This window comes from Sinohyriopsis cumingii, chromosome 5, assembly GCF_028554795.1.
Source record: "Sinohyriopsis cumingii isolate HCF-2022 chromosome 5, ASM2855479v2, whole genome shotgun sequence".
NCBI classification, from domain to species: Eukaryota; Metazoa; Mollusca; class Bivalvia; order Unionida; family Unionidae; genus Sinohyriopsis; species Sinohyriopsis cumingii.
In genome coordinates this window covers 142,430,194-142,448,974 of record NC_142965.1, presented here as the reverse complement: position 1 = coordinate 142,448,974, position 18,781 = coordinate 142,430,194, and the positions used below count along the sequence as shown (strand labels likewise).

The 18,781-nt window shown below is 41.2% G+C and overlaps 1 protein-coding gene across 1 annotated transcript; it reads right to left on the bottom strand.

Annotated features, from left to right (window-relative positions):
• Positions 1-395: 395 nt before the first annotated feature.
• LOC149800379 (uncharacterized) lies at positions 396-2,678 on the bottom strand. Its single transcript, XM_089957227.1, has 2 exons — positions 2,119-2,678; positions 396-1,476 (listed from the first exon to the last, which is right to left on the bottom strand). The coding sequence occupies exons 1-2, from the start codon at positions 2,543-2,545 to the stop codon at positions 1,064-1,066; spliced, it is 840 nt and encodes a 279-aa protein (XP_089813353.1). The 5' UTR covers positions 2,546-2,678; the 3' UTR covers positions 396-1,063.
• Between the last annotated feature and the right edge of the window lie 16,103 nt (positions 2,679-18,781).

Here is an 18,781-nt window from a genome sequence, read left to right as displayed (position 1 = left end):
ATGGCACGCTTTCTCACACATGCACGATGGCCGAGCCCAAGACTCGAACAGACGTTTAATGTCGGCGATCTGTAAAGGCGAGCGCCTCAAACCACGCGAAGCGCATTTTTTCACAATAGGATTTTACATTTCAATTGTAATTCGACCAAAATGAAAACGTTTTGAAACTGATTTCGTGTCCGCTACGAAGTTTAAAAGGTTGATGTGGGTACTATGTGCGGATTAGTATTGTTATTGTGCATTGATGAATCTACGGATGTTTATTCATTCTGGAATACAGCAAACATTCAATTACGTTTTGTCTTGTAGTGTATTTTCTAACAATTAAGCTTAATATAGAATACGAAAATGAGTATATAATAGAAAGGTTACTGTATTTGTATGGGAAAATTTGAACTCGTTTGCTCTGATGAGTACTTACTCCTACAAGTCGTGCAGTATTAGTCTATAATGAAAAAAAAAAATAGTTCAGATTTCCAATACAAATGCAGTAACCTATAAATGCAGCATGCACTATTAGAATTAAATTTCATGCCCATAATTAAGGCGGTAGTCCCCCTCCATATTCTTCCGAAAACATTTGTCTTCGTAAATGTAATGATTTTATGAAGAAGTGATCAAAGACTGCAAAGCATACATAAATATCAACGCAAGTTTGGGGGATGATCTCTAGAACTTGAACTTGATGAATTTTAATTTAATATATCTAACACATGTTTAATAGTTTTCTATGCAACTAACCGATAAATTTATGTAGTCACCATTTTTCTCCGTTTAGTCAAGGATGTCCTGACCTTTGAACCCATAAACAATATGATTCTTCCTCAGACGTTGGATCAGGTATGTGTTGTTGAATTAGTCATGTTGTAACGAAAGTATCTCTTTTCTGTCAGCGACCATTGTCTTTAACCTTATGACTCCAAAATTAATAGCCTCTTTCCAATATCATTAGAAACAAGCAAACAAGGAGAAAATCAATGGAAAACTTTTTTCATACATTGATGAGTCTATACGTTTGGTTAAATCATCATCACTAAACCATAAAATATATATTATTGGATTCTTACAATCGACTGAGGAGCCAGCCAGAGAAAACACTGTATTTATTTCCATGAAGATGGCCCGAACCAGATTCAGCACGAACCCATACTGCGCTGCCCTTGTTTACTTCCAGAACAATTGTCACGCTATCAATAACCATGTGGTGAGATCCTGTAGCATCAGGGTATAATGGTTGTGTCCATGAACCGTCCTTAACAATTGTTATATACTGTCTCTGCCCGGGTTGTACCATAGCTCGTACATGGAATACATACAGTCCTTTAATGGGAGCTATGAATATCCCAAAGAGTGGGTGATATCCTCCACCAATATTGGTCAAAACGTAGTTAAAATGAATTATTTGGTGTGTTCCAATGCTGGTTAATGTATCTGATAATTGGGCGAAAAAGGCAATTGGTCCTTGATCTATTTGCCCTGCGATGTAAAACAAAAAATTAACAGAAAATTAAAAACAAATGTCGCTAGTAGGTATGAATGAATAAGATTTTTAAATGATGAACTTAAGTGTCTGTAGACTCTCTTCAGTCAGTATCACAGTTTTACCACAGTAATCAGGACCCCTCCGTCTCTCTCTCTCTCTCTCTCTCTCTCTCTCTCTCTCTCTCCCTCCTCTCTATCTCTCTCTCTCTCTCTCTCTCTCTCTCTCTCTTACTCTGGATGGATGGTAAAAAAAAACTGACGAACTAATTGATGAATAAAGTAACAGAGTAATGGCAAATAAAAGCATTCTTATGGTAAATTTGCAATTGCCGCACCATCAAACACCCATATCCTACACACATACAGAGTAATGGCAAGTAAAATTATTCTTATGGTAAATTTGCAATTACCGCACCATCAAACACCCATATTCTACACACATACAAGCACATTACCCCATAAAGCAGCTACATTTTGAACTTGATTGCACAATAGGTATCGTGGCAAAAACATGTGTAATTCTGTTTCCAGAATAATAATGTTTTCACTGAAATTGACAAATAAACGAACATTTTATACTTCAAGAATACTTAATCGGCTAAGAAAAATATTAGGGATAGTCGGTTGAGAACTTACGTGTCATATATTGGCCATCAGCGTTCATACGGTTTCCAGGAAATATTGACAGAATTTCTTCAGCACTATTAGTAATGTGTCCCTCCTCTCTCCCTTCTTTTGTAAGTTTCATCGTTCCATTTGCACGTTTCCCAAGTACATCTAAGTTATTCATTTGGGACAGTTTCATCATTTTCTTTAGATCCAACACATGACTTCTCAATATTTTGTTTTCCTCCTTCACCGTCTGCAGTTCTCTCTCGAGAACGTCAAGTCGATCGTTAGCGTTATTGGACGCGGTTATACTCTTAGGATGGTCAAGGTTCTGTCGTAGAGCAAGGACAGTCTGCTGTGAAAAGCCATGTTCCTCTGATTCAGATTCATTCAACGAAGCGTTGGCATAAGAGAAAAGATAGGCGCTTATCAACAAACACAAGAGCCAGTTCATTTTGGACAATCGATATAATCTAGATCTACAATAATGGCAAAACGGTATTTATACAATATCCTAGCACAGGAGACATGTGACATTTGCATCTTATATTGCGTACATACATGTATCACGGGTGTAAAAGTATAAAACTCAGCTAACCTTGCAAATAACTTCCTTCAAAAAGATTTAAAGTACAAGTCACATTTACCGTATCGAAAAGTCCCTTCATTGTACTGATGTAGATGAAAATAAAAAAATGTTAACAAATTTCAAATGAGTTGCGATCCCGGAAAAATATCCTAAATTCAAACCTGCAAACAGCCCCGCTCACCCCAACCCACACACACACACACACACACACACATATATATATATATATATATATATATATATATATATATATATATATATATATATATATATATATATATAATGTACCTGTGAATACTATCAAGGGAGATAGTATAAACCTGTTTGATTAACGTCACTATTAGGACACAGACAATAGAGAGGAAAGTCAATTGCTGCCATATTTTAAAATAATGTTACTGTTAACATTGATTTATTACTTACAACCAGACAATTTGTCGCCCCAGATATCGCTGCAAATGGCTCGAGACTTTAATGTAATGTATAATCTCGCTCTCAATAAGACATAAATAGCCATGTAAACATTGGGGTGGGGAAATACGAGACATGTTGTTTAAATCGCAATATTCTTTGCATTGTAAAGAGTCAGACAGATTTTACTGAACACGTTTTGTCATTTCTTTGATTCTCTGGGGATTTGTTCACGTATTACCTTTCTCACTTTGTACACCTTTCGTTTGAAATATTAATTCAACAAGTTTTCAGATTATCAAAAAGTCTCTTTCAGGAGATTTTAGAAGCTGTGAAAAATAATTTGAAATTGATCTGAGTAAAAGTAAGAACTGTATTTGACGTACGTCAAGAGTGCGATGAAGCGAACGACATAACTCAGATTTATCAAACAAATTGCTAATACATGCCCTTTTAAACAATATAACCAAAAGTTCAGCATGCACACAAGAATGTAAGAACGAATAGCAAAACGTATTGGGAGAATATGAAAACAAATACACCATATTAGGATGTGACAGATAATAATTATTTTAATATAATCCTAAATTCCAGATGAAAATATTTAAAAGCATTATAACAAAGTATCAAATCAGCTACGGCGTAGGAAATATTGGGTTGTACGTCGTTTGGTGTGTCTCATATAATTGGCTAAAAGTACATAATCAGAATGTGTAAATGAAGATGCATTTCATATCGATTTCGTTCCTTCTGCACGTTTTGACCTTTCTGATGCATACCGACAGGAAATTCGTTCTCATTGGTTACATAATGTCGATATAATAAACCAATAAAAAAGTGTCCAGCTATGATAAAATTCCGTTATTCTTTAAAAAAATGTGTAACACATCGCATAATTATCAGTAATGAAATTTTGGTTTGACATAAAAAAGGATGAGAATAAATTTCAACACGGCAATACAATTTTTCGTTCTTAATTCGAAATAAGATTCAAGTTGTCATTGATTTTATTTTCAACAGTATTGTTTAGCATGTGTCTCGTTATCAACTTAATTTCAAGATAATCAGACTTTTGTAAAATTAGACTTGTCATAACAATCCGTGTCAGAAGTAAAAACTTATTGCTATGCTGCTACTCCGCTGCTTCCTCCAATAAGCTGATTTAAGCCACAACACGTTTTTGTAGTACCCATTTTGAGATTTCCCCCAGTACACCGAAATGCTAGTTACCCAATCACATATTTTGTACAACAATACAAGATTGTTAAATTAAATTACACACGAAAAATGTCGAAGATGACAGTCACATATTCGGGTAGGTTTGTGACCACTGATCATATCTTCTAATATTATGTGAATTTAGAGGAATTGAAGCACGGAGTTTTGTGTTTATTACTGTTGTGAAGTCACGTTCCTGCAGCATGGTCGATTTTGGATTGGCCGTGCGATTGCAATGCCTACCAATCCATGCTTTGTTTACCAGCAGAGGCGTGGGGGTGGGTGGGGGGTGGGGCAGGGGGTACATATGTCCCCGGGCGCCAAGGTACAGGGGCGCCAAAATGAGGCTTACAACGTTACATTATAATAAGTAAACAAGGGTAATATTCAAAAATGTGATTAAACGGGGAGGGGGCTGGGGCGCCAATTTTATAGTTCGTCCCCGGGCGCAAAATATCATAGCTACGCCTCTGTTTACCAGAATACTTACAGATAAGAAACATGTATATAAACAGCGTCATTGTTCGAAGTAAGGGGGCAGACATTAGAAAGTTTGAGGAGAGATAGAAAGGAACTTTTAAAGACCGAGTCTTTACAAAAAAGTAAAATATTGAAAATGAGAGAGGTAATAGATACAAATATTTGAAAAGGAAAGTTCATGTATGAAATTTTGATGTATAATTTGGAACCAAGAGTTCAAACTTTACGTTATCATAAGTAGTCGAATTTGTATACGCTAACTTTGGTTCGGATATTTTGATTTAGAAATGAAAATATTTTATTTCAAAGAACATACTTTGCCTTCATTATCTTGTTAATAGGCAGACTGAGTCTTAGGAATATATGACATTGTTTACATAATCGATGCACACCACTATGGTTGTAATACGGGTATAATTCTGCTTTCTCAATCGAATATGTAAACTGGTCAAGAGTGTCATTTACTTTACAAAACATGTATAAGAAAATATTGAATCTGTCCTAAATATGTATATTCTTTTGATTATTGCTTTTCATTCATATTGCTAGAGTCAGTCGGACCCCTTTTAATCGTCTCGAATCAGGTTGCCTACTAAATAATCAGTCATTACTGCGTTGGCATTTTGTTTTATTTCATTTGCTGAGTCGTAGAAATGTATCATTTTATAATATCCGTGGGTTACAATAGCAGAAATTCAAATAACAGCATTTCAGGATATGGCTGCGATACAATATGTAAAAATCGCTGTTTCCAATAATATTAATGTTGTGAATCAATAAACTACTACTTATCCAATGCAACAATTGGTCAAAGCCCGAACAATAATTATCATGTTGTAAATTCATTACTTGGAACAAGTGGTGTATCAGCGGCCATATTTACATAAGTAGTAAATGGGGGCACCCTAGGGACAATGGGAATTACCATTACAGACACCCCTGGGTAACTCTGGGGACTATGTAAATTTAACATGGAGAAAAATCGTGGGCAACTCTAGGGACAAGGGGAATTAGCATTACATGGGAATAGAGTTTGGGTCTGTCTAGGGACAAGGGAAATTGAACATGGTCAATAGAGTTTGGGTCTGTCTAGGGACAAGGGGAATTGAATATGGGATTTATTTTTTTTTTAATTTTTAAAATAAATTTTTTTTAAAAAAAGGGGTAGGCAATGGAAAGTCATTCTCTTTTCGAGAAATATGGGTGGCCCTGAAAAGGGTCTTTGGGTTTTTTTCTTCTTCTTCTAGCTCCTTAACTTCTTCCACCATCCTCTTATTTTTTCCATCATTCCTTTCTTCTTCTTCTTTTCTGTTTCCGGCATCCAGTCCGGGTCACCCATGGCTCGGAACTTATCTTGGATTTTCATCCAGTTTGCGTTTAGTTTCTCTAGTTCTTCCTTTTTCTTTCTATTTTCTTCTTCTTTTCTTTCCTTTGACCACTTTTCTTTGATCTTCTTGACCTCTTCGGTCAGCACATTCCTCATTACTTCTTCCGCTTTCTTAAGCTTGTCTAAGCCCCACTTCACAAAAGACCAATCTGTCCATTCTAAAATATCTTCTAAAAAAAACACCTTACACTCGTCACATAAACTATCGCTTCTTTCAACTTACCCACTTTCACATACGGTGGGTTAATTAAACCTCTGATTCTCTTCTCCTCATCCTCTATCATTTCTTTTACAATATCGATGGCTAAGTGGAGGCTGGTTACTTGTCTTGAGACGAAGTCTTTTGTCACTGCATGCCTCCATTCCTGTTCAAGCCTTTCTGCTACATTCAATCCATCCACCATCCAATACCGACTTCCCATAAGGTTGTTATACAAAGCTGAAGCTGCTGGCATCTTCTTGTTTGCTTATTCCGTAGAATGGGCTCCAATGGCAAACACTGTTAGTTTTATACTTAAAGCGCGGACGTGATTGAAAACATCCCCCTAAGACATAAAATTGATATTACCTAGATCATGACCAAACAACGCGCGGACGTGAAGGAAAACATCCCCTACTTTCTCATTTCGTATAATAAAACCCAAACTATACTCTTCACATACGCTAAGAAACAATAAACAAACCCATAATCTACTATTCACACAAACTTACGTGAGCAGTTACAAACACAAACACAAACACAAACACACATACACTCACACTATGAAAAAAAGAGTTAGTGTTTATATTCACACTACTCTACCTACACACATTGGCAAATTAATAGTTATTTCTTTTCTAGAGTATTGGGTAGCCCTGAAAAGGGCTGTTGGTTTTTTTTGAACTCCAGATGCACCTATCTAGTGATGGCACCTTCCTGGCCTGGCGCCACACACGCATCTTCTACTCCAGTCTTTCCAGTTGACTCGTTTGACTGGGAGCGCAGAGGGAGGATGATTAGCTTCATCACCCCAATCCTCTGTCTCTGGTATCTTGTAAGCCATCCTCTCTCCTATTTTCTTTTCCTCCTCTTCCCTCTGTCTTTTCTCCTCCTCTTCCTTCTTTATTCTTTTCTCTTCTACTATAGCCTCCGCAGCCAGTTCATTTAACAGGCGCCTGACATATTCCAGATGTATCTGGAGTTCAAGAAGTTTGCTTATTCTGGTATTCATTCTGGTGTTGATCAATCAACAAGGGTAGCTAGACTGCCCAGCGAGTTTCAATTTATAGTGAAAGCGCGGACGTGAAGGAAAACATCCCCCTAGAAACATAAAATTGATCTTACCTAGATCATGACCAAAAACAACGCGCGGACCTAAAAGAAACACTCACATTTTTATACTACCCATTCCTATTCTAAAATTGTTTTTTTCATTAACCACTTCAATAGACTATCCACATACGCAAAGCAATCCAACCCCAAATCTACTCTCCCACACCTCAAACACCAAAAAAAATCATCTTAATCTACTATCCACACCAACGTACGTGAGCGGTTATAAACACAAACACACAAACACACAAACACACTATTAAAAAAGAGTTAGTGTTTATATTCACACTACTCTACCTACACACATTGGCAAATTGATGGTCATTTCTTTTCTAGAGCATTGGGGTAGCCCTGAAAAGGGCTGGTTTTTTTTTGTTTTTTTTTTTTTTGTTTTTTTGCTATGGCAATCTTTTTTTAGTTTCTAAGAATGCGATGTCCTCTGAGGATAGACTTTCTGGCGATAGGTCTGCTTCTTCGGAAAGAGAAGAAGAACTCTTTGGTGTCGATACGACAATCGACAAAGCCTCTGTCAGCTTCAGGTTGCTGCTGCTGCTGTTGTTGTTGTTGTTGTTGTTGCTGTTGCTGCTGCTGTCTTTGAAGTCTGTACTTCTCTGTCCATTCTTCTTTCTCCCTGTTCACTTCTTCTCTGAAGAGCTCTTCTATCAGGTCTTCAGTGACTTTTAACATTCTCACATTCTCTATTTCTTCTGGCTTCGGTATCAGACTGTGTCTGACCCTATGCAAATTCACGTAGGCTTCGTTGAGCTTAGCTAGTTTGGAGCACATCTTCGTAAGAGGATGAGTCGACAATGGATGGTTAGACTGGAAAGAACCCCGGTTCTTAAAGTTAAAGCGCGGATGTGAAGGAAAACATCCCCCACACGGATTTCGAGTCGCAACGTTCAATGAGTGTCATGAGAGGGATAGTAAGAAGTCAAAGAGCATCAATCAAACATTCTAATAGCTAAACAAAAGACAAAGGCATTTTCTTTCAAAACACAACATTTTTTATTCAAAAATCACTTAACACTAAACAAAAACGTTTTTTTTAACAATAATCCAACATTATAACATCAAACATTTTTTCAAATCACAAATATTTTTTTCTCAATTTACAGTCTACTTTAAACAGGGCTGACAACGTTGTGAATGAAATTGTGATTTCCACTGTTGGAAGTCATTCGGCCATTGATGGACACTACGTTTCCTAGCTTGAGACAAAAGATAAGCATAATGGTCACAAAACCATCGATCTACTTTCACATCATTTCTTGACGAAGAACGAGGATCAAAATCAGTCACTAAATGTTCTAAGGAATAGCCCAGGCTGCGATGATGCAGAAAATACACACAGTACTGTCCACACACCAAGGAATCTGTGCCTTGTAATTTCACATTATTGAATCGGGTGGTTTGAGCATTTCTTCTCATAAAGTCGATGATATCGTCTTCCAAAGGGGGCAATCCAGACATCCTTCTTGAGGAAAGGAAACGGCTACCCAGTGGGTTCCTGGAAGATGACTGTCGTCCGTGTTGATCACATAAGCTAGATGGTCTTGAGGTTTGCGATGAGGGAGTTGTGGTTGTTGTTGGAGTGGTGACTGGCACTGGCACTGGACACAACGTTCCCGTGGTTCCCGTTGGAAGAGAATTTCAGGGAGGGATTGGGAAGCAGGTAACCGATGCAACAACTCAATAAAATGGTCCACAATTGTTTGTCTCCTTGTTGCAAACTCAAATTGGCAATGGCTGCTCCGATGACACAATACACCACGAAGATTTGGCAGAAAAAGACGATTTGCGTTTTAGGAACACGTTCTCCACACCACACCCACAAAGGTTGTTTTTGTAAATCTTGCACAGAAGAACTGGGTGAAGGAGTGGTCGACGTAGCTGCGTCTGTGTGAAAGGGCATGATGGTCACTTCTTTTTATAGTCGATGACTTGCGAAGCGTCGATCCAAGAATCAAAACTGGGTTGATATCCTTTTCAACGTACTATGACTTCTTTGACACGTCGTTTGCACACTTTACGGTTTCTGCGTTCGAGAATGCTTTCGATGTCGTACACGTCGTCTTCTTTTTTGGTGACACGTTGTAACTCGGGCAAATAAAACGTTCCTTTGAGCACTTCTCCGTTCATGTCTTCCAATTTATAGACGGCAGGATAACGGCCATGCACTCGTCCAGTGACGCGAAACAATTCGGTCGTCCAGTTAGGTAAGTAACCTTTGTCGAAAGTGCGTTTGGTTTTGCCAATGCGCACCCAATCTCCTAAAGCCAACTCTCCACTTTTCTTGGGGACAGCCCTCGTCGGGGACGTACCAAACAGGCGCTCAAACACCAGCACTTCGTTCTCGGGAGTCACGTCTTGCGGGGCACGTCCGATGCTTCGATGGTAAGATTGCTTGTACGCTTGCACCAGGTGCGGTAAGATGTCGATGTACTTCAGAGTGTGGTGATGCGTAAAATATTTCCACATACGTTCTTTCAAAGTACGTTGAAAACGTTCCACGATGCTTCCTTTGGCTTCTCGATTCTCGGTGGTAAAAAAATGAATGTCACGTTTCTTTAATTCTTTTTGGAAAGCTTGGTTCAGAAATTCGGTGCCTTTGTCCGTTTGCCATCGAAGAGGGTGACGACCGCTTTGTTTCAACACCCGTTGCAGGGCTCGCACTAACTCGCTGCTCGATTTGGGAGTCAAGGGCACGACCCAGGCAAATTTGGAAAAGACGTCGATGACACAAAACAAATATTTGTAGCCGCGATTGTAGCTGGCCAAATGAGAGACATCGGCTAAATCGGCTTGCCATTGATGATCGATGCCTTCCACTCGGGTGCGACTTCTGGCAAACTTGCGTCGAATGGGTTTGTGTAAAGTGTAGGTAGCTTGTTCTTCTAACCATCGTTGCACTTGAGGTAAACGGAGACTTTTCAGTCGAGTTTTGGGAGCACGATACAATACTTGAACTCCTGTGTAACCTGCAGGATGGGAGGGATCGTAATAAATGCTGGCTAAGACTTTTTCCATTTTTTTTCTGTTCGTATGTTAATAACACACCCACTCTTGGAGGATGCTACTCTTTTTCTCTTGGGGTATTTTCTTGGATTGCAATGCTTTGCGTGTGCGACCGGCAATAGGTGTTGAAGAGGAGGATGTCTGAGCGGGGAATATCGGTTCTTGTTTCATTTCTGTCCTCACTTCTGTCTTCACTTTCTTTTTCTCTTGTGATGAAGAAGGGGTGGCCATCATCTTTTTAATCCATCCAATTCTGCAGGTAGGTGGTGTTGTTAACTTGCGTACTTTTTCTGGTGGAGTTTGAAACCCTTCTTCTTCTTCATCTTTTCCTTTTTCTGTCTTGGTCACGGGTAGTGGTGGTACTGGTACTGGTGATGGTGCTGGACTTTTCATCAAGGTCTTAAAATCTTTCAGAGTGGGTAGAGCTGTTTCGTCTAAAGCTTTCTGGTGAAAGAGTTGCAGTCGTTGCAAAAGTTGACCATACTTTTGCGATTTTTCTGTTTCGGACAAATCTTGGCAATCCATCAAGGACTGCAATTCGTGTTGTAACTCGGACATCTCGCTCAAATTGGGCTTGGGAGGTAAATGCGGGGTGCGTTGTTCTTGCCAACGATGGTATTCCATCCATCGTTTGTAAGGTACTAAAGCTAGTTTTCGTCCTTCCATGGAGTTGTCAGGGGTCGATTCTGAGATCTTGGGACTTCCGAAGGCCTTTTTATCTTCTCCCACCAGTCCTCCCAACATGGTTCCCAAGACTCCTTTCAGTATGGGGCCTAACAAGAGAGGCAAAATGCCTCCACGTTGGACCAACATCTTCTTCTTTTGACGAATGGGAATTTTCTTTTGAACCATTTGGCGAAGAACGTGACGATGTTTGCTTAAGCATTGTTTCTGGTGTTTGGACAAAGGGATCGTGCCTTTCAAGACGTTCAAACAACATTCGCACACGGTATTGATGACCTCTTTGGAGGCCGATTGAATGAGATTTTTTCGTAGAGGTGGAGAAGCTTTGGACAGGATAGATAACATGTCCCCATGTTTGACTAAACGTGGTGGTAGTCCTTTCCTTTTCTATCCTTGGGGTTTTCTGGAGGGTGACATCTTTGAGTCTTCAGGAGCACCAAAAAACACTGATAACCCCAACTTGGTCACAGGCCTTTTTTATACTGGAACTCGTCGCCACTGATTGTCTTTACGTCGTATTACTTTGAGGACAGGCATGACACGTCGTGCAGGGGTACGTAACGGACTAAATCGAGCCAGTTCTTGCTTGGACAAATCCAGTAAACTTTGTAACATGCTCGATCTTTCTTGGACTTTGATTTTGAGAGAAGGTACTTTGTGAGCAGCAGCCACTGCCGTTAAATTGGAGGGTCCTGCCACTGGGGAAGTTCTTTTTGGGGTCATCAACGGAGAAGTTCCTGGTGTAATCAACGTCTCCAAGTACTCTTCAGTTCTTGGTGTGATCAACGGAGAAGTGGATGAACGTGAGGATGCCGGAGACGCAGTCACCGCCGTGGCACGTCGTGGTTTGCGAGTGTAAAGTTGCGTCCTGGCCGAAGTGCCTCTCCTGCGACTAGTTTTCTTCTGTGGACTTTCCTTTTTCTGGGGACTTTTTCTCTGTTTCTTTTTCTGGGGGCTTCTTTTCTTTTTCCGGGGTGGTGTCTGGTAAGAGGAAGGTCCTGCCACTGGAGAAGTTATTCTTCTTGGGGACCTGGTCTTTTTCTTCTTGGGGCTTCGTTGGACTTTTTTCTTGGGGAGAAGTTTGGGGGCATTAGGATCCCATCTTAAGAGTGAGCGAATGATGACCCCTCCTAGAGTACCGCTCCCTCCAGGTTTCAAAATGATTTGTTTTTTGGTTTGAGTGTCGATGCGGAGATCGGCCAGTTGGACCAAAGCGACTTTGTTTCGATCGAAAAAGCGTTTGGTTTGATGAGGAATCTGAATGATTCCTTGGAGTAATTGACGTGCCGTCACCGTGAACCATCGTAAGACTTCTTTGAGACTAGCTTCTAAGACACGAGCTCGTATTTGTGGATTTTTTTCTCGACTGATGCCATACAAGGCACGAATCAAATTGACGGGAAGATGCGACTGAAGGGACGTCATGTTGACGTTGTGTGAGACAGACGAAAAAGGGTCTGAGGTTTTTATAGATTTTTTGATTGGGAGTGAAATGAAGTCGAGGACGGAGACGTGTACAGAACAGGCCCTCCGTCTTGGCACCAGTGGTGAAACAAGTGGGTACGAAATCGCAAATCCTCGGGGGTCGTAGGTTTCAAATCGTCGAGTAAATAGGCGTGTGGCGTTTGAGTGGCATCGTCGTACGCCCGAGTCAGCCAAGGCGTTCCTAACTGTTTGGCTAAGACTTGCACTTGCGATTTATCTCGAGGGCTTTTAAACAAGACCACGTAATGCGCATTGAGACTGATGGTGCGATGAGCTTTACTTTGTTGAAACAAATTTTGGGTGAGGTAAACGACACTGGCATTACGGTGATGCCCTTTGCGCGTGAACCACAGTTGAATTTCTTCTTCGTCTTCTCCTAACATGTCGTCGAAAATGACCAAATGGGTTTGACGGGAGTCAGAGACGATGCCGTCGTCTTCTTTAGGAATCCCTTCCACAAACACGATGGAATCACCTTGACTTTCTCGCAAGAGGCTCTACGCCGATTGCCACTCTTTGTAACACCACACGATCCGTTGAGGTGACCGATCGATCAAATGATGTTTATGTTCGATCAAACGTTTGACGAATTCGGTTTTGCCTGAACCGCTAGGTCCAGCAATGAGCATGTTAAAGGGATGGCGAAGATTCAAAGCCTCCCAACTGGCACGATCTAAGTGTTCGTCGATGACTTTGACAGTAGAGGAAGAGGGAGCAGAGACAGCAGAAGTAGCCATAGTGTGAGAAATGTCACTTGTGACACGAAAACAAACAAGACAAGAGTTTATATACTTTTTTCAGAACACGTTTATTGAATGTTTTTTCAAACATGAATACGAAAGACAAAAATACATAAAAGCCAAAGGCTTAAGTACAAGAATAAAAGGCACATGATAACCATTAACGTGGAATAAACACAAGTGTCTGTACAACAACATGTTTTGGGTAATGTTCTAACCAGTTCTATAGTAGGGGGTAAGGTCACACAAGTGTCCTCCCGAAAGGGTCTTTCAGGCCTGTCCACGACAGTCCCGTCCTGGGTGACGGGTTCTTCTGGCACCGTCACTAACACAGGTTGAAAAGTAACTTTTTTCCTTGAACAACTCTCGTGCATACTGGGCCACTTCTTGGGTCCAAGCCTCAAAACCCCATTCTTTCCAGGCACGAACATCTGTCCAATGGGGATGCAAGTCATAAGCTACACACACATCGTCATACACGTCTTGGGTAGCTAAAAGTTGACGAATCTTTTTTTCCCGTAGAGGTCGAGAAGTATCCAGATGAAACCGCAAGGCTTTGAGCAAAAGGAGTTTTTCGTGACCATTTAAGGCCATTGAGATGGTAAGTACTGATCGTAAAGAGTCCACAAAAGATCGGCTGGTAAACGAAATCCCGGAAAACAAGTCACTAAGACACACACCACTTGTCGACCCAAATTGAATGGATACAGTTCTTGTAATAATCGATGGTAATGATCCACGGTTTGAATCTGGTCATTGAGTTCCTTGCACGGAATCTGTTCAATAATATGTGACATAATCCGTGGCATGGCAACTTGATTTTATAGTGTCTTTGTTTCGGAAGCAATAAAGGTAATTTCTAACTAGACATGTTCGATCTCCAGTAGGGAATTTAAATGTTACATACTGTAACTGAAACGTCAGAGTTTGTCTAGATGTTTCGTCTTTCTCTAAGCAGATTCCATGTAACAAATGTTGGTAATCCTTTAACTCGTCTTCGTCAATACGTTGCAGTAAGTGAATCTCGAAGTAACCAAAATTACGAACGTCTAGTTCATCATCATTCACAAACTGAAAGTGTTCAAAAAGGTCTGACCACTGAAAAAATTTCTGACGAATCAGTCCTCTTATACCATTCAGGTACCAGTGGTTAAAGATCTGGTGACGTAACGGATGCAATTGTTCTTTACGTTTCACTTGTATTTTCACCAGCTCTCGGTAAATCCTTTCTCTCAACTCCTCAGGCAAGCCCAAAATGTTCTCTTGTAAAGTATCCATAAGTATATACACTGTTTTTGGAATCCTTTTGTGGTGGCCAATAGCCTCGTTTACCTTTGTGCCTGATGTAATATCCACTCATAATCAGTCTTCTTATACTTTGGAACAGAGCACAATTTAAAAACGGTTCAATAACTTTGAGTTTGCGTTTCACTTGTATTTTGATCAGTTCTCGGTAAATGCGTTCTCTCAACTCCACAGGCAAAACACGAATGTTCTCTAGCAAAGTATCCATGAATAGGTCATACTAAATCCTCTTTGGTCTGACACAAGAAATGTACTCTTTGCACAAACATAGTTTTACTTCAGTGTCGAATTTAAATCGTTTAGTCACTAATTTACACATTACAATTCGTTCAGAAGTTTCCTCTTTCACTAAGTTGACATTTTGTTCAAGATGTTGCTAATTCATTAACTCTTCCTCTGGAATTCGATGCAGTAAGTTTACAATGATGTAGGTAGAATCGTCCATAACAAACCAATCCTTTTGAAAACTAGAGGATCGTTGATCAATGTCTGTCCGATGGAACACTTTCAATTGAATCAATCCTTGTATAGCCTTCAGGTACCAGTGGTTCAAACACCGGTGACGTAACGGATGCAATTGTTCTTTACGTTTCACTTGTATTTTGACCAGCTCTCGGTAAATGCGTTCTCTCAACTCCACAGGCAAAGCACGAATGTTCTCTTGTAAAGTATCCATGAACAGATTATGGTAAGTTACTTCAATGTCTCGGTCCCACTAAGGGTAAGTACTGACAATTCGGTGACCATCGAGCATGTTCTACGTAGGCCGAATCTTGCGGTTCCCAGTGGTGAAGTGACACACCGCAACTAAAGCACTTGACTTTATCTCCTTCGCCCAAGTAGAAAAATCCGGCTCTGGCTAATTCTTCGGGGATCAGTCCTCCCAGATACTTAGGCCATTTTCCTTTGAACGATTGAAGACGATTTTCAAAGTCGCAGTATTCCGACAAACGCACAGGGAAAGAATATTCGTCTTTCACAGGTTCGTTTCGATGAGGGTTGAGTGACATGGGCAGGAGTTTCCTCAGGGCTGAATGACATCCGTAGGGGGGCATACGTGAAGGTGAACATTCACCTTTAAAACGAAACCCAGTAAAATGTCCAAGAGGACGAGCGGCATCACTTTCGCATCCCTCAGGTTTGACACGCACAGATTCACTTTCCATGATAGGGGTCGTAAGAATAAAGTTCCCATGATGCTTTACGGCATCGCTAAGGTCACAACGTACAGCATCGTACCCATCGCAAGGTTCACAATCGCATTCCACTTCAGAAGCCTCACACTTGAATTGTGCCTTTCTAAACAACTTGTTTTGTGTTTCTCTGAAAGTATTCATTTTGTTCGCTTGGTCTTGGTAGTCACAATGAACTATCGGTCTTGCCTAGGGTTCCTTTTTATATACAGACCAATACCGACGTGTCCATACGGTAAGGTGAAATTATTGGAAAGTCGAACTCGCTTCTGGTACACGATTTGATAGACTTTCTCCAAGGGCCGACTGACGATGTGGTGAGTGGGTAAACGTACAATCTTGTTCGGTTGATAGGTGGTCACTTTAAAGTTTCCATCCTCTCCCGATTGCAAGGCTTCTTTCAATACCCCAAAGTTGACCACTCGACTGGTACGATAATTCAGAGTCAGTCCTTTCACTTTGCACGTTGTGTGCACTTCTCCTTGTTTGTCCCGGTATTCGTAAATTTTGGGGCCGCCACTGACGAAACTTAGAATCTTGTCGTCGGGGTGCTCGTCTGTCCAGGCTCCTAAACGGTCTCCTTCGATGTCAGGGTGCTGTTGACTCGGGTGATGGATGTAAATGCAATTGTCCGTGTCAAAGTAGAGGACGCGTTCCCCTAACAGTTCTAAAGCTTCGTACAATTTTAAGCGAGCATGAGCTGTCACGTAAGCCGCAATGATGACATTTCCGAAAGGGTCGTCTTGTACAAAGTCCAGATCTTCTTAGTAATTGACCAAGATCAAATTCTCTCGAACGACGTCCACGTGTTTCATGTATTTGGTTTTGTCGTCAATCATCTGGAAGTAGCGGGAAGGTTCTGTCAAATATTCCGTCTTGGGTAAACACGGTCGTTGTGCCATTTTACCCCACAAGCAATTTAACATCACTTTGCAAACGATCGCCTGCCTTCGTTTTTCTCGATGTGGTCTAAAGAGATGCCTTCTTGTTCATAGTATTTCTCTTTGAATTGTATTTGGTCTTCGGGAGTGTGACACCAGGAAGGATAGCCTTTGGCTTCTTGTTTCAGTTTCAAAAAGGCATCCACTTAGTCGGCGAAAATGCCTTTCTGACTGGGATCACCCTTGTGGTATTGTTGTGTCTTGGGAAAGTGGCAAATTTCGTACACTTCTAACAGTTGGTATCCCATGTCCAGAGCTTTGAACAATTCCACGCTGACCCAGGTTCCCGTCAAGGCACGTTCTTCCTGGGTGTGCTGACAAGGCTGGTCTTGGTTGCACGCTTCGGCACAAGTACGGCGCAATGGAAACATCAGTTTGCCTTGACAATGGTGAGGTAAGACGGGATGGTATAGGTTCGTGGGAGGCAAAACTTTACACTTGATCAAGCCTTCGTATTGTCGAATGTTTTTCAGGTCCATGTGTTCCGTTAACAATTGCGGGTGCCCTACAGGAAAGCGACAATATTTGCACACGTAGGGATACAGCGAACACACGCCCAAGTATTTGATTTCTTCTCCTTTCTCTTCGTCGGCTTGGTACAGCAAACAGGTGGCATTGGTCCTTCCTCCGTACAAACTATCCCTCGGGTTCAGCGGGTCCATGAACTAGTAACTTTCCACGAGGCGTTTAAACTCGGGATCGGTTTTCATACGGTGATCGTACTCGTGTTCCCACATTTCCACCACTTGGTATCCTTCCTGTTCCAACTTTAGGCGCCGCTGACATGTGTCCTGGTACAAGTCTTCCATGGTTTGTTGTAAAATCTGATTTTTAGTGCTATGGTCAGGGTAACAGACGGGACATCCGTGAAATAAGCAACCGTTAAACTCGTACACGATCTTGGGGTTTTCTAAGTCCCAGCCATCGACCGAATACGTTCCGATGGTTTTCTCGCCCCCTCCGTTGCGGGCATGCTGAATCCACTTGTCTTCCTTGTCGCACAAGTAATGTAACCAACGTAGGGCTTTGACCGAGTATTGACGTTTGACAAAGTTGGTCGTTTGAGGGCTGATGACAGCCACGGTGTTTTCAGGCATGAATCGTTGTCGATACACTAAGGAACACGCTTTGGCAATGGTGCAAGCTTCTTTCAAAGGATCGACCCCTCCGTGTTCCATGAACAGTTCTCGAAATTTTCCACAGCAACGTCGTAAAATGTCCACGTCGGAACGACAATACTTTAGCATTTCTTCCTGAAAGTCGAAAGGGTCGGAGGCGTGAGCCTGGTACCAAGCGTAGAAAGCTTCTCGTTGTTCGGTACGCATGTTGTCGGGGTCGTAATAGTGAGCCTCAGGTAAATGGGGTAGAACGGCGTCTTGATTGGCTTCCGTATTGAAAAAGTGTGGAAAGTACCCTTTAGCCATTTCTGTCATTCCAAACGTTTTAGGCATTCGACTCAAAGGCATGGCCAAGTAACTCATCGAATCTTTAAACTGTACTAGTCCTACTTGCATGAAAATGATTTTGGCTCAGTTCAAAGTCACTTTAGGACGCTCGGTGCCTTGTTCCGTATAGTACCTCAAAAGAAACTGTCCATCGTATCCGGAGAAACTGTGAGCCATCACCGTGGCATGGCGATGACAATCTCCGTAACGTTCGATGTCCTATTGGCTCCATGTCTTGTCGACGGGGTCCAAAACCCATTGGGCAAAATCGGCTAACGTGTTCTGTCCCCGAAAGATTTTTTCACGCCCTCCATGAATCTTGCTGCAGTGAGGGCAATGACTGAAGATAGGTTCTTGAATGCACTTCTCGCACGCTCGATGAGCCACGCAGAAATTAGGAATATGAATGTCGGTCTCTTGCTTGCATTCGAAATCGAAAAAGATGAAATTGCCTTTCTCTGGTGGAGGTTGGCCTTTTTGCA